This window comes from Myotis lucifugus, unplaced genomic scaffold (assembly GCF_000147115.1).
Source record: "Myotis lucifugus unplaced genomic scaffold, Myoluc2.0 scaffold_87, whole genome shotgun sequence".
In the NCBI taxonomy this organism is placed as follows: Eukaryota; Metazoa; Chordata; class Mammalia; order Chiroptera; family Vespertilionidae; genus Myotis; species Myotis lucifugus.
The window spans coordinates 19,596-35,722 of record NW_005871135.1 but is presented as its reverse complement, the minus strand read 5'-3'; the positions used below and the strand labels follow the sequence as shown (position 1 = coordinate 35,722).

At 50.7% G+C, this 16,127-nt stretch overlaps 1 protein-coding gene across 1 annotated transcript in view; it reads right to left on the bottom strand.

The window, feature by feature from the left end:
- The window catches only part of LOC102435951 (pappalysin-1-like), a gene marked incomplete at its 5' end in the record, with an annotated part of 34,237 nt that overhangs the window by 6,477 nt on the left and 11,633 nt on the right, over positions 1 to 16,127 (bottom strand). Inside the window, 2 exons of the mRNA XM_006091081.3 lie at positions 9,423 to 9,521; positions 12,341 to 12,412. Of these exons, the coding sequence (XP_006091143.2) occupies positions 9,423 to 9,521; positions 12,341 to 12,412 (171 nt within the window). The remainder of the gene's footprint in view (positions 1 to 9,422; positions 9,522 to 12,340; positions 12,413 to 16,127) is intronic.

Genomic DNA, 16,127 nt, shown 5'->3' with positions numbered 1-16,127 from the left:
ATATGTAGATATTACAGAACCTGGGAAAAGAAGAAATAATGATTTGAAAAAAAATTTAAAAAGAAACAGTGAGAGGCCCTAGTGTCAGTTCCCGCGCCATCCCCTCACGTGCTCTGTGACCTTGGGCCGCCTTCCTTTCTAGAAACAGAGACAGAGCCCAGCCGAGCGAACGTCTTCCCCATGCAGCCAGCGATCTGTCTTTCCTAAGAGCACCGTGCAGCCCCTGCCTGAGCCCAAGCTGGGCTAGCACGAGCCAAGTGGATTTCACCTCATTGCATCATGACATTCACATCGCACTTTCCCCAGAGGGTCCCCCATCTGCGCAGATGGATTTAGTGACCTCATTCGCCTCCTGCCTGGGCAGGGTCTCCAAGTGCTCACGGAGCCTCAGAGAGCTGTGACTCTCTAGCTTGTGGACTCATTCTGTGTAGCTAACTCTTTTCTCTCTGCCTCTTGGCCCATCCTCCCTCCCTTTCTCCAAATCTCTCTGCAGGAAGATTGAGGTGTCAGCCCCAGCAGCCCTGTCATCTAACAGTGTGACCTGGGGCATGTGACAGTTTCTCTGCATCTTAGGTAACTCATTCATTAAATGGAAACAGTGAAAGCATACGTGTCCCTGAGGCTGTGGTGAGGGATGAGTGAAGTAAGTGACAAAAACCACCTACCACACAGTGCTTGACATATGCTCAGAGTTCAACCATATACCTATTTATGCACATATATAGCTTTCCTCCTCCCTCTCACTTGGTGAGTCAGGAGCCGTGTCCGTCCTGTTCATTCTTGTTTTCCAAGGCCTAATCCATAGAACGAGGGAGTGTATGTTCACTTCTCCTTCTCCCTGACTCCTCCTCTGCACCCACAGCCAGCGTACCTGTTTCCCTAGTCAACTGACACCCGCAGGTGCTTGGTGCTGGGGGGGCCTTCTCACAGCTGCCTCTCCATGCAGTGTCTTTCTGCTCACAACTCCCTGCTGTTCCCTGCTTAGCACCTTTTCTCCCAACCTCCATGCTCTCATGCAGGCTGTGCCATCCAATCTAGAATATCCTCCCACAACCGCTTCGCCTCCAGGAGAAGCAAGAGTGTTAGAATGGGAAAAGACAAAGAAAAACCCTCTAGTCCAAGTGAGGAAACTGAGGCAGAGCCAAGACCAAGTCTAACTGACGGTGAGTGGGGAGAGTTCCATCGTGGGAGCTCAGAGGCCTGGGTGGGCACCCTCAGGCCCCATTCTTGCTGAGCCATTTGAAAAGCCCTTCACTGCTGTAACCCTGAGTTTCTACATCTGTAAGAGTGCGATTAAAAAAGCACCATATTTCACATGGTTGTGAGGATCAAACAAGAAGAAATATGCAAAGCCCCAGCACATGGCCTAACACTCAGGAGATGCTTAATGCTAAATACACGTGTGCTGACTCAGATTTCCCACCAGCTCCAATTTCACCGTCTGTGACACCTTTCCTGCCTATTGCCCCCCCTCCCTCCCGCCTCCCAGACTTGGGCAGCCTCTTTGTCCTCAACTCACCCATCCCTTTATCTGTCCCCTTCTGCTGCCCTTGCCCACATCCTAACGTTACAATGATCCAGTTACCTCTAATGTCTCCTGCACAATTCTCTCCATAACTCTTTCCCATCAGGCACTACGACCCACGAGGGACCGTTTCAGTCTGGTTTCTCTCTCATGCATCCTGCCTCACCTCACACAAGCAAAAACTCAACAGGTACTATCTCTTCAACTAAGACTCAAAGTCCTTACCACGAGGTCAAGGCCTTGCAGGACCTGCTCTCCAACGCTTCTTAGACCTCACCTGGCCCCCTTCTTCCCCACACTCCTTGCGGCTTGTTTATTTATGGACTGGTTCCTCAAATACTCCGAGTGCTTTCCCACTTCTAAGTCTTTAGCCATTAATGGCCCTCCACCCTGCTCTCTCCCCTGGCAGCTCATTCACTCTGCAGGTGTCATCTCCCCCCTCACTACCCTGACCAATGGCACCCTGACCTCCATCCCATCTCCCAGCACCCTGTCTCTATGCTCCTTGTACTGAAGCACTTCTCACTTGTACGCCAGCTCAGTCGAGGCAGGGATCATGTCTGCTTTGAACTGAGTCTTTATATAGAGAGATCAGGTGTTCTGTGAACCCAGGGATGGAGGGACAGAGGGATGCACGGATAAATATCTAGGCAGCACACGGGCCAGGCAGCCTCTGCTCTTGCCCTCGCTGTCTGGGTGACTTGGCACAAGCCCCTGCCCTTCCCTGAGCTTCGGTTTCCCTATCTTACGTTAAGATTGGATGTTAATGGTCTGGACCTTTCTGTCTCTCTGAAAGTCCTCAGTCTGAGAAAGACAGAAGGCAACTCCTGGGCAGAAAGTACCTAGGGATGCACATTCTGCACACGCTCCTTGCGTGCTCCCCGTCCTGCCACCCCCAGTTCCACCAGCTTCTCCTCGGCCATCGGGTTCCAGGACCCTGCCTCCAGCTGGTTTCTCAGGCCGGTCTGGTCACCCTGGCTCTGTGGGTGTGAGTGACCGTTCTCTCTCCTCCCGGGTCAGCCCAGGCCATTTCAGCATTTTCCCAAAGAAATGTGTCTGGCACCTAAGGAAGGAACCCCACACAGAACACAGCCGAGTCTAGAAGGTCTGCTCTCAGGGGCAGGTCTGCAGACAGGCAGCTCCTCGTCTCCACCACATGCTGAAGTGCGGCTGCGTTTACTGAACCCTCCAAGGAGTTTGTGAGAAGACAAGTCCAGCTTGGGGTGGGCACTGCATGGCTTTGGAGAGTCCTTGGCACCCTGTGGACTCCCCCCCTCCCCCCCATCTGTAAGATGAGGGTCTTCATAAACACCTCGCAAGATTCTGGGAAGGAGTAATGAAATAATGTTGCCTCCAAACTAGCTTGCAGGTGCCTAGTGCAGACGCCCAGTGCCTTGTCCCCTCTTCCTGCACTTTGCACTCCTCTGTGAGAACTGCCTGTCCTGAGCTCTCTCTGCACAAGTGCCCTCCTGATCAAGAGCCTACACCTGGGAAGAGAAGGGAGGCGGTGGCTAGTCCCCCACCCTTCCAGGTGCTCCTGAGCCTGACCTGGATGAGACTGGGGAAGCCCATGTGTGCAGGTCCACAGCAGTGAACACTTTACACACATGCACACGCACACATGCATGCAAGCACATGCACATACACACATGCACACACATTCGTACAGGTTCATAGCAGTGAACACCACTTTACACACACACACACACACACACACACACGTGGGTGCACACACACATGCACGTTAGCATTTCCTGAGGGCCTTCCACTTGCAGATGATTGCCACATGCTAGCATGCGGACCCCACACCACCTCACGAGGCTGTCATTATTAGCTGCCCATCTTACAGATGAGAAAATAGAAGCCTCAGAATGTTTACAACAAAACACAGCCGCCCTGGGCTTCACAGCCCATCGATTAGCAGATGATGCAGGATTCCAAACCCACTCAAACACTGAGTTTTCAGCGAGTGAGTCAGGGCGAGGTGCCTGCCTCACCACGTGGCCATCGACTACTGCTTTGCCAGATAGACAATAGCCCCTTCTCCCTTACATGTCTGGCCCTTAGTCAACACAATGTGCACTACTGCACTCACCCTTCCCAACAGCCCTACTAAGGCAGCTATTCTGACCATCCCTGTCCTACAGCTCGGAGGAAACTCAGATGCCAAGAGGTGAGTCACTGGCTGGCAGGTAGCCTGGGTTCTGCATCCCTGTTTGTAACCATTCCTCCCTCCTGTCCCCCAAATGGCAGGCAGAGTGGGAGTCAGGGTCCCCTTTTCACAGAGAAAGAAACTGGGGCATCCCGAGTCTCATCCTGATAAAGTCAGTGCTCAGCAGAAATCCCAGGCCCCTGCCTCCCCCAGTAGCTGCCCGCCTTCTCCCCCACATGGCCTCCCAAGAAAGCCTACCACGCAAGGCACAAGCCCTGCAGTGGCCAGTTTACATCTGGGACACCTAGTGCCGTGTGGATAGGCCGCCCCATAAATGCTGGGCCGCTCACTCTGGCGTTCTGTCAACAAGCCAGGTCAATGACTAAAGGCCAGGATTCTCTCCTTTTTCCCTCTGGGCTGAGGATGTCGCTCAGGCACAGGGGTTTCTTCCTCTGGGTGAGCTGCCTGGGCCGACACCTCCACCCACGTGTGTGAGCGGCTCAGGGATGCAGGCTGAGAAAATGTACCACAAGGCCCTGGCCGCAGGTCTCCTCTGAGGCTGGGAGACAGGCAGGGGCTGGATTTGGACGCAGACTCCGCAGGGAGGTCCCCAGCGGCAAGTGTGCAGTCAGAGGAGAGGCACCCGGGACTGAAGGTCAGATAGCCCTGTCTGTCCACCGCCCACTGTGGGACTTGGGCAGGTCACGTGGCCACTCTGGGTGTCAGGGCATTCATAATGTTGATGGAAAGATTTAAGGAGACCAAGGAGACTATGGGGGGATGTTGAGTCTGAAGACTCCCCTGCAAGCTCCTTGGGGGTAGTAGCATGATTCGTGCCTGGTGGAGGGCATGGAACAGTCCGTGAATACAGAGGGTGGTTTCAATGTGAATAAGTGGAGGATAAAATGGAGGAAAAGTGTGGTAAAGCAGAGAAAAGCACCAGCCTAGACCCAAAGGAGACATGGGTTTGATTTCTCACCCTCTTACTAAGTGTATGTCATCAAACAAGCGACTTCCCCTCTGGGGGCGTTCAGAGGTCACAGCAGTCCTGCCACACAGGATTTTGGATAAAGTATAAAATTCAGGTAAAGCACTTAGCATAGTGCAGGGCATGTACTATGTGCTCGATGATGATGGCGATGGTGATCTTGGTATTGGTGGTAGTGTTGATGATGTGGTGATAATGGTAGTGATGATAGTATTGACAATGGTTATGATGATACTAACTTTTCAGGATGGAAAAGCTAAAGTGAGTGTCTAATTCATCCACATGAAAAAGACCTACACCCCAGATGAAGAAATCATAGCGTTCCAGAAGCTAGTGATTTTTGGACAGGGGGGATTAGTCTAATCTGTTTAGCCATATGCCTGTTATCCTTACAAACCTTCCAAGCTAGGCACATCTGTCACCTCTTCCAGGAAGCCTTCTAGAACCTTCTAGGCTGGTTCAGTGTTTAAAATCATTGACTACCCCCATGGCTCTCTGGATAAAACTCAAATTCCCTGCTTGGCCTATATCAGTCTTGCCCATCCCTCTAGGCTCATGTCTTGCCCATTCCCTGCTTGCCCTGTGCTCCCACCACATGCAAGGAACCATACTTCCCTTCGTGCTCTCTCCTACGTCTGGGTTTTTGCACAGACCATGCCCTTGGCCAGAAGCCCCCTTCTCTCTCATCCTTGTGTCTGGTCATCCCCCTACTTTTCTGAACTGGGGAAGACCTCCTGCACCTTTCCTGTCTGCTCTGGTGTTGCCCTCTCTGGAAGCTTACTGATTCCCCTCACCTGCGGTGTCTCCATGAGCAGGGACGATACTCTCAGTGCCCACCACAAGTCCACAAGACGCGAGCTCAGCATGGCTGAGCCCCAGTCCGTCTTGCTCATGGCCTAGCCCACTGTTATCACACAGCATCAGAACCTGGGGTTCATCAGGAATCAAATCAAATGCATGCTCTTGCCCTCCTGGAGTTTTCATTCTAGCAGCAAGAAGGGCAGTGGTTACCAGATAATCAATAATGCATACGTTTTATAGTACGTGCCAACGTGCTAAGTGTCACGGAAGGAAAAAGGAGTGGAAGCCAAGGCAATTGGGTGTGGGAGTGCCAGGGGTGATAAAAGGTGGGTGGCCAGGGCGGGGCTCCTTGAGAACTCAGGCAAAAAGACCTGCAGGAGGTGTGGGGCAGTCATGAGGAGGAATGGAGAAGAAGGTTCTCAGCCAAAGGAACAACCATGCAGGAGGCCATGTAGAATATACTGAGACATGAATCTAATCCAAATATCAAGAAATAAAAAGCTGGGGTGAACCAGCCTGCCCAAGGGCACAGAGCTAAGTGCAGCCTGGGACTGCACCCCCCTTCCCAGGCATCTTCTAGAGTCAGTCTCGCAGTTGCCTGAAACATGACCAGGATGGTGGTCCCAGGCCACCACACCTTAGGCAGCCTGGGTGTGCCGATGCATTAAGGTGATTCCCCCTCTGTTACGGCTCCACGTGTGCTTACTTAGAATGACTGCAATTATGAAGGAATACTTGTTGCTGTTGTTATGAGGGGAAACTGCTGAAGCAACCGCTCTGGAAATCTGCTCTGTATTGGAGACTTTAGGCTCCACCAGGAAAATAATACACTGACACGCTGGGAAGCTGAGTCACGCCCCTTCCTGTCTGCCTCGCGCTGCAGACAGGTGTCTGGGTGAGAAACTGGTCACCCCTGTCAGACCGAGTTTCCTGCACTGTCTTGCTCTTGTCTGTCAGCCGGGCCCAGGTCACACAAGGCAGATGTGGGAAACAGCTGGTGTCTGCACAGACAAACAAGGGAGGAAGGATGGAGGGAGCAGACAGACATCCTTCTGGGCCAAGTGACTGGGAGGCCCCAGCCCTGGGGACCGGGGAGAGGGTTAGGTGGAGAGTTGGCGAGAAGGAAGTCTGGGAGAAGGTGCTGAGCGCTGAACCCTAAGCCCGAAGTTCATACCCTGGACTCAGTCCAGGAGGACTGAGAAGCGAGAAGCCCACCCACCAGGGAAGGGCAAGTGCAAGCCCAGAGCAGCGAGAGGGCTGTGTGGTGAGGAGTCACTGGGGTCGCATCTCAGCTGTACCACTTCCTGGCTGCATGGCCTAACCTCCTAAGCCTGAGCTGCATTATCTGTGAAACGAGGACACAAAGGCAACACCTACAACGGGCTACTGTGCCGACGAAATGAACTGACACATGTGAAAGCAGTTAGCGCCATGCTTGGCAAATAGCAAGCTTTCGACAAATAGCAGCTACATTATTTGTTTGTAGTCAGGAAAGGCGAAATCCTAATAAGTTCTGTCACCTCGTACAGATGATCCCGCCTCTCTGAGCCTCAGCTGTCTACGTGGTTGAGTGGTCCTGGGGTCTAAGGATGGTATTATGCACAGAGATTCCAACCCATAGCCAAGACATACGTGTACTCAATTAATGGCATTGCTGCACTTGGAAAGGTGCAGGAAGCAAGTCTGCCCACTCCACGAGTTTCTGAGTGCCAGTCTGGGTGCTCTTAGTCAGGGAATGTCCCCTGATATGTGTCCGGGGCCAAGAGTTCAGGTGGGACCACCAGGTAAGGGTAGGGAGGGGAGGAGAGGAAGGAATCTGGCCCCTCTCCTGCTCTCGGAAGCTTCCTGCTGTGGAAACTGGAGACAGAAAGCAGGAAGTTTTTCCACTCGGGGAAACTCCTGTCTGGGGCGTCAGGGATGATTGGCAAGGCTGGGAGCCTCCGCTACTCCCCACCCGGTCTTTGCTGCTGGGAAAAGCGGCTTCCACCTTGCCAAGGGGAGGGGTCCCACACCCAAGGTTCCTTGGCAGTCTGGGTTGACAGTGAACTGTCTGCAACTGGAACGGAGAAGGTCATGCCCGGGTGCTCTGAGGACACGGCCCTATCCCCACCTGCTTTCCTCTTTGGAGACTCAGCCCATGCGGGAGAAAGCTGGGCTTGTGAGTCAGACAGCACTGGGTTGGAATGGGAGCCTCGGCGCTCATGGCCAAGTGAACTCAAGCGAGTCCCGCAGGTACTCGGAGCCAAAACTGGCTCACCTGTGCGACGGGGCGAATAGCACCCTGCCGGGCTGAAATGAGGGTTAAAGCAGGTGACGGAGGACAAGTTTCTGACCGTGTCTGGCATATTCGGCAGCTCACTTAGGGGTATTTTATCTTCTTATATATTTTCTCCACCTCTCATTTCTAGAAGCCAGTTTATTGCAGGGAGTAGATGGGTGTTTACAAGAGAAAGTAGAAAGTCTTCAAGAAGTTGGAGTTTATGTAGAAGTCAAACTGAGAGAGGAAGAATGACTTTAATTCGGGACCCCTTTCTTCTCCAGAAGAAACACCTCCAGGAATCTCGCATCTGAAGAAAGGCCCAATCTCTTCCTAACAGCTGATCACTAAGTTTGAGCCGTGTGCACAGTAAGAGAGGCCTCCAGGCTCCAATCCACACGCCACACACAGTTCTCACAGCCTGCCCCAACCTGTGCACCCTCACCCGGACCCTCCCAGTCCAGGTCTCAACACAAACATCACCTGCTCAGGGAGATGCTGACAGGTACACTGTTCTCCGTGAGATCCCATACCTCTCCTTCACTGCCTCTCCCACCAGGTGATTAAATGCCTGTCGTGTTCCTCACTGCCTCATGTCTCCTGGCCTTCACAGGCCGTGAGCTTCGCAAGGGAGGCGTGCACAGGGCGCGGGCCATGCTGGTTCCCAGGTGCACAATGAAATTGCATCTCCCTGCAGGAAGGAAGCCTGGCCACCTGCATTCTGAAGCCTTGGCTAACAGGAAGGACAGTTTAAAGTGGGAGAAGGGAGCCTTTTTAACACACCAAAAGCCACAATTAATGTATAACATGGGTGGGAAAGGAAGAAAGAACGAGTAGATCAAATGACATCTGAGATCAGGTGATTTTTCAGCTCAGATTGCAGATGAGTATAAAATAGAGATCGTTTCCTATTGTCTCAATGATCACAAGAATAATTCTCAACTCAGTGGCCCAGGTGGACCACCGTTCTCCCAGCTCTTGGCTGGGCCCAAACTCTGGTCCCAGCTCTGGCCAGGAGGAAGGTGGGCATGGCCACCCTCTGTGAGTGATTGATACGCACTTCAGCCCAATGTTTCAGTTTTACTATAAACACTTGAATCACTCCTGCTGCACAAAGGAAGAGAATCACAACCAAGACTCATTGTACAGGTGTGAACAGCAAGAGGGGTTATGATGCTCGACGGCCATGACGGACCTTGTTGGGAATGTCCCGTCTTCTCTCTTCCCCTCGACCTCAGCCATCACCCCAGAAGGGCATGTTCTCTGCAGGACTTCTCATGGCAGTCTCTGTCTCTGATGCCATTTCCCTGGTCACCACCCCCACTCCTTCCCCTCGACCCTCAAAATGCAGCATCGAATGTGAGCCTCCTGTAGAGCCTTCTCCACCTCTAGCCTGAGCCTTCACAGCACCCTGTCCTTCCCTTTAAAAGTATGTATTACACTTTCACTTGTCAAAGCTTTCAGGGTAAGGGACCACATCTGCAAAAATCATCCATGAGCCTCCAAACCTCGCTCAGGGTCCAAGCACATGACATTAGGTCCACTACTGGCTAAAAGGATAAAAAGCACAAGACGATATGATACAATACAATACAGCTTGTAGGCAAGCGCTGGCACAACCAGAACAATGGGTTGTCCAACAGGTAGGGGTCATCCTGGCCCAGTAAGCTGGGCTGCTGGGGAGGAGAGTACTGCCTACCTTTTTGGTCTTCACCGTGGACGTGCAGCAGTCCCCACCATCGTAGTTGCAGAAGGCTCTGTTGTTGATGGCATCACAGTAATTGTCTCCCATGAAGGGCTATAGGAGGAGAGAGGCAGGAAGGAAAGGTGCCTTGTTAGCATCCTAAAGCAAGGGTGGGGGTGGCAATCATTTAGCCGTCTCTCATCTTCTCCCAAACTGCTTCCTGGCTTCAGATCCCAACACCCCCTTGGACAAGCCAACACTTCTACATGTATAAAGAGTCTTATGTAGCCAAGTTTTTCCCAATTAAAGTATAGTTGCCCTGGGAGACACACTCCTGTGTGTCTTACATCTTCCTAAAGAAGGGGGCTCATTTTACTTGAAGAAATGATAAGCCAAGTTAAGTCCCCTTGCCCCACTTTTACTGGTAGGAGGTAATTTAAAAACAATTTATAATAAAATATATGCAAATATATTAGGAAACTGAGTGTGAACTGCCCAAAGAACCACTCTCTAACTGGCCAATCTCAACACGGAGAGGGGCTATGGGAGAAAGGTCCATGAGACCTTTTGAGGAGAGTCGAAGGAGTTGGCCTAATCAGAGAGCTTCGTGAAGGTGTCCCTGAGGAAAGGACGTTTTGGCTGAGATTGGGAGATGAGTGGGAGTTAATCAGATAGGGATGGAGAAGGGAGAATTTCCAGATAAAGGGGCATGTGCAAAGATCTGCTACTTAGAGCTTTCTCCTGTCTAGTATTTCTCATGCTGCTACTTCCAACAATGGAAGCAATTCATTATTCAAGATCCAGGTCCAACATGATCCCTCTAAAATGCCTTCCCTGACCCCCCCCCCCCAAGACGTTCTGCCCTCCTGCGGTTTCCTGTCTGCTTCCTTTACTGTTCTGTGAGTTCCTTATGGACAGGAGTGTGTGTCATCCATTGGTATTGCCCCTATTTCCCAGAAAAATGCCTGGAAATTTGAGCAAAACTTTGTATGTGTTCCTTGAGTGTTCATTTAGTAAAATGATGGACGATGGAGGCACACACATGGCTGAATGGATGCATGGATAGATGGAGGGCAAAAAGACTCCACAGGTGAACCAGGGAGCACAGTGACTGTTCTCACTTGGCTGAGATCATTTTATTCTCAGAACCAAGAGTCCTATCGGGCACATAATAGGCACTCAGTGAGGCTGTGATGACTGAGCGAGCGAATGACCACTTTGGACACAGCTTCGGGTAGAGGGCTGGGGGCACAGTGTCTCAAACCCTTTCTGGATCTTGGCTACCTCTACACCCTCCAGGTGGATGCCCCCTCCCTAGACCAAGCCTTTGTATCTCTTCTAAGCATCCTTTTCTGCCCCAGACAAGAGGCCAACTATTGGCACTAAGCTCAGGAAGAAAGGAGACGAGGGGCACCTGCTAGGGCAAAGGCGATAAGCATCACTGGCAGGGCTCAGAGCCTGACAGGTGAGGGTCTCGCAGGTCCCAGTGCTGAGTCAAAGGAGGGATCGAATTCTGCTGTCACACTGGTGGCCCAGACCGCCGACTCAGCAGGACGCGTGCCCAGGTAACCCAAGCTCCCTTTGCCCGAAATGCTGGACTGATCCAGGGAGATGGGAAGAAGCAACAACCACGTGGCCGTGGCCTTGGTGTTGCTGTCTCGTGCTGACTCTTGGGAGAATGGGGTTCTTAAAGGCTCCAGTGCCACAGGAGAAGATGCCACAGGAGGTCTCTAGCCAATACATAGACAAAAATGTGTGACTCAGGGACTGTCTTGTGACACAGGGCAGGGGATGGTTCAAGAGTAGGAGGTGACCTACTGGGAAAGAAAGAGCACCCGAATGGAAGCCAGGAGCCCTGGGCTCATGTCTGGCTCTGTGTCTGTTATGCTGCACCACCTTGGGCCAGTCCATCCCCTCTCCGGCCACAATGTCCAATTTATACAACAAAAGAACAGGATGAGACACACTAAGCACCCTTCCAGTTGGGGCATTCTATCACAATTTAGCCCAACCACCCACCGTCTAGGTCTCCGTTCCCCATCTTTAGATTAAAAGGTCAGGTTTAGGTCACCTAGAAGAGCATTTCTGGTTCTGACATTCTAAGAATTTCATCGAATACAACGTTTTCTAGAGCACAGTCCAATCCTTTCCAGCTGCCTTTTCCTGAGTGGGCTCTGGGGGACCACGGAGATTTGGACATCCACCTGGATGGGATTCGGGGTCTCTTCACCACCAGCTGAGCAGAACCACAGGGCATGGGGCACACAGACGCGTCTTCTAGTTTTACGAAAAGCCCCTCTTGAGAACACAGGTGACACCCCCAGTACTCTGCCCTCCCCAAGCTTGTCCCTGAAACACAGAGACAGAGCTCCGTGGTGCCACGTCCCAGGGCATGGCTGTGACTCCGAATTGAAGGGCCAGAGAGCATCCTGGTTCTGTTATCCATTAACCATATTTCAGCTCAGTGGCTGGGTCTAAGGGGTTGAAGAGCAAGTGAGTGACACGCATATGGCAGAAGGACGTGACCTGTAAGATGCTCACCATAAAGTAGGAATGGAAAACACTGGCCTCACATGGTTCTGTGAAGGTTAAATGTGAATATGCTGGTAAAACCCCGTCATATTACAGATGCCAAATCAATACGGCCTCCCTGCCACCCTCACTCAGAAACGCACTATTATGCTGAATGCAGGGTTAGGAGGCAGAACAACCTGGCTCAGAATCCTTGTTCTGTTACCCAGTGAACATATTTTTGAGTATGTTTGTTGGTATCTCTGTGCCTCAATTCCAGCAGCTGTAGAATAGGATTGCTGATTTCTGGCCAGGAGGCCAGTTAAAGGGATATTTACAACGTTTAGCAGGTACAGTAAATGGTAGCCATGATTAACACAATGATAACATTAGTAACAGTAGAGTCATTTCCGGGGACTCACCTCACAGCCTTTGACACAGTGGATCACAGCAGGGTGAGGGTACCACTTGAGGCCAGCCGTGCAGACGACTCTCTGTAGAGACAGAGACGGGTCAGATGGGTTTGGTTCCGGGAGGGAGCATGTCTTTGCTGGCACCACATTCCACCACCCCACCTCTTTCTGGATCTTCCAAGTTCTGACCTCCCCTTAGGAATTACATGGAGAAACTGCCCAGGTACTCGCAATAGCAGGAGCCATAAGATTAAAGTAACTCTTGTGTTCGCTGTAGGTTTCCTGAGCCTGTATTTCCCTGGCAGGATTAGGGCTGACAAGAAGCAGAACTGAGGGATGGAGACAAGATCGGAAAGGCCTTTCAGAAAATTTGTGGCTCATCTTTGACCCATGGACAGAGTTGGGGGTAAGGTGGGAGGAAGGAGGAAGAGTAGAGAAAGAAGAGGGAGGGAGGGAGAGAGAGAAAGAGAGTGGTGTGTGTGTACAAGTGCGTGCATGTAACTATATGTGGGCATGTGGGGAATGGTGTGGAACAGGGAGAATGCGGACACTGAGGACCACTGCCCAGGGCCACTGTGGGAACTCTTTAAAAAGGCACATACTTTGGGGCCACCTTGCATCTAATAAATCCAAACCTCTGAGGTTCAGGGCTTGGGACTGTCCATTTTAAAAACCAGCCTCCCGGTGATTCTGGTCCACAATGCTGTGTGAGAGCCGGAGGATGAACGAACTAACCTTGGATTCGGAACCCGTGGAGACAGAGAACCCTTCGGGCTTCCATCGGCTGCCCTGCCATATGGGCCTGCTCACACTTCCCTGAGGTGGCCCACACTTCCCTTCCCTATCCCTGCGACTTTGTTCCTGCTGCTCTCCTTCCCCAAACAGCTTGTCCTCATCTTTTCACCTGGAGAATCTTTCGTTATCTCTGAACTTTCTGCTACAGACTCCCTGCCTCTGTGCTGCTCTCCCCTCCCCCACCCTCAGGCAGAGCTGACAGGTATGCATATGTGTATTTATTTATAGCCTCCTTTAATAACAATTGCTGTTATGATAATGACAACTAAAATGCATGGAGTGCATGCACGGTACTAACTGCTTTATGTATGATCTTATTTCTTTCTTGCAGGCAGTGAGGTGGGCATTACTCTCAGGTCATAAGGACAATAATTCCCCTAGGCTCCATAGTGGTGACGTGGAGAAACCAGGATTTGAAACCTAGCAGTCGCTTTGGAAATAATTTAAGGCAGCTCATAGCATAACATCCAGCATGAGGATAATTTTTAAAGTAGGTGAAAAAAGAAAGATAAAACTAGGGAAATAAAATAGCATCAGGAATGGGGCTAATGTAACCATCCTAGAAGCTCCCTTCTCTAGTCTACAATAAATGACTGTTTTCCATTTCAGATTAACAATGATTTCTTTTAAAAAGTAAAAAATGAGATAAAAATGACCTGGAGGCAAATGCTTAGATTTGTAGTGAGAAGTAACTGTTTCAGGAGCCAGCCACGGAAGTCTATATGATTGGGGCTTGCTCTCCTGGCTGAGAGCCAGTTGATAAATTTTAATTAAGAAATAGCCCAGTCAGTGGGGATCAGTGGTTGAGGGTTGACCTATTCATGGTTGAATTCCAGGTCAGGGCACATGCTGAGGTTGTGGACTTAATCCCCAGTAGGGGGTGTGCAGCAGGCAACTGATCAATGATTCTTATTGATATTTCTCTCTCCCTCTCCCTCTGAAATCAATAAAAATATATTTTAAAAAAGAAACAGTCACATGGTCAGAATGTGGAAAAGCCATGTGACTGGCTCATTCTCTCCCTGAGGGCAGACCTATCTGGAACCCAAATAGTAGTTAGGTTTCTTGGTGAGCTTGGAACTGAGGTCACATGACTCCAAGATCTGGCTGAGACTGGGATGGGCGCCTTTCTCCTCTACCACACACTGCATCCCTGGTTCACCTTGGATCTCCCAGGCCTAGGATGGTGCCTGGCACATGGAGGAAGCCTAGGAAGTATTTATGTTATAAATGAATGAACAGATCCATCTCAGGATAGAGATGATTTTGTGGATGGACTGTATTTTCTCATCTTCCCCCTTCTCCTAGAGCCGTGGTAGGCAAACTGCGGCTCGCGAGCCACATGTGGCTCTTTGGCCCCTTGAGTATGGCTCTTCCTAAGCCTTAGGAGTACCCTCATTAAGTTAATAACAATGTACCTACCTATCTAGTTTAAGTTTAAAAAATTTGGCTCTCAAAAGAAATTTCAATCGTTGTACTGTTGATATTTGGCTCTGCTGACTAATGAGTTTGCCGACCACTGACCTAGAGCATCAGGACATTTTCTATGCCTACCACAGTGTCTAGTTTAGAGAACCAGTTTAGTGTAGAATGAATTAAAGATCTTGGACAAACAGCCTACTTTGAAAATCTGCCAGCAGACTTGAAATGTGAAATCTATCTGGCTCCCTACTGCCTCTACTGACAAGTCTGCCTTCTCCCAATAGATATACACAAAGCAATATATGGGAAGGACCTTGGGTGCTGAGGTATGATAGGCGTGGTTGCAATTCTGACTTAAAATTGCTCTGTAAATTTCCTCTTGGAGACTTGGTTCTCCCATCTGTTAAATGGGCACTGAAAGTGTCAGAGGCTTGATGACACACTGAGATAAATAATATGGAAATGGTTAACCTAGGATTGATTACTTAAGGTTCTTAAGGGCAGAGCCTGGGTTTGAGACCTCTCTGTCTCTCCCCAGGACAAGGCATGGAGCACAGCAAACACGTGTTGACCAAGTGAAGGAATGTGAGTGCCCCCCATGTTCCTCCTTCCAGCTCAGCTACTTTCGTGCCCCGATTCCCAGCCATGGGGCTAGAAGTAGAGAGAATCACCTGCTTTCATTCTCTGAGAAACTTTAACCAGACTTTCATTTCTGGGCTGGAGAGTCTGTTCCCAGCCAAAATACAGGATGTTCGAGGGGCACTCGGTAATGGTTGAAGTAGTAGAAACAGCGGGGTTAGGATCCACTAGGGATTTGATGCCCATCCCTTCCCTTGCTTATTTGGGAGCTAATTTAATCCGTCCGTAGGAGTGTCTTGGTGTGGTTGTACATGTTTCTGTCAGTTGAGGTTTACCTGACGTGAGTTCAGAAAAAGGACTTTTATACCATCTGCATGAGCCTATTTATCTTTCCAAGGTGTTCGGAGTTTCCACTATTCCTCAGAGCTGCATGCCCCACCTGTCTCACTACAGGGCCCCTCTGTATGCGAGGAGAGCTGGGAAAGGGGACAAGCAGCAGGAGATGAAGGAAAGGCTGGGCTGTTTACATCACAAGTTGTGAGATCCCAGTGGGGCCCCTCAAATGTCAGCTTTGCTCCCCTTGATGCCAGTGAGACCGCTAGTCCCATCAGAGTCCTTTCAGACCAGGTTTTGTAAGGCAGCTTTCATTTCCTGCCTTGGTGCATAGGAAGAATATACTGTCTTCCTAGCTGCAATGACCACCAGCATCAATGCCACCACCACCATCATCACTGTCAACAACACCAGCATTATCATCACCTCCACCACCACCATCACCACCACCAACCCTACCATCATCATCTCTACCCTCATCACCACCACCACCATCACCACCAACTCCACTATCATCACCTCTACCCTCACCTCCACCCTCACTACCACCCCCACCATTAACAACACCAACCCCAACATCATCACCTCCACCCTCACCACCACTACCATCACCACCAACCCTATCATCATCACCTCCACCCTCACTACCACCACCGTAATCATCAAC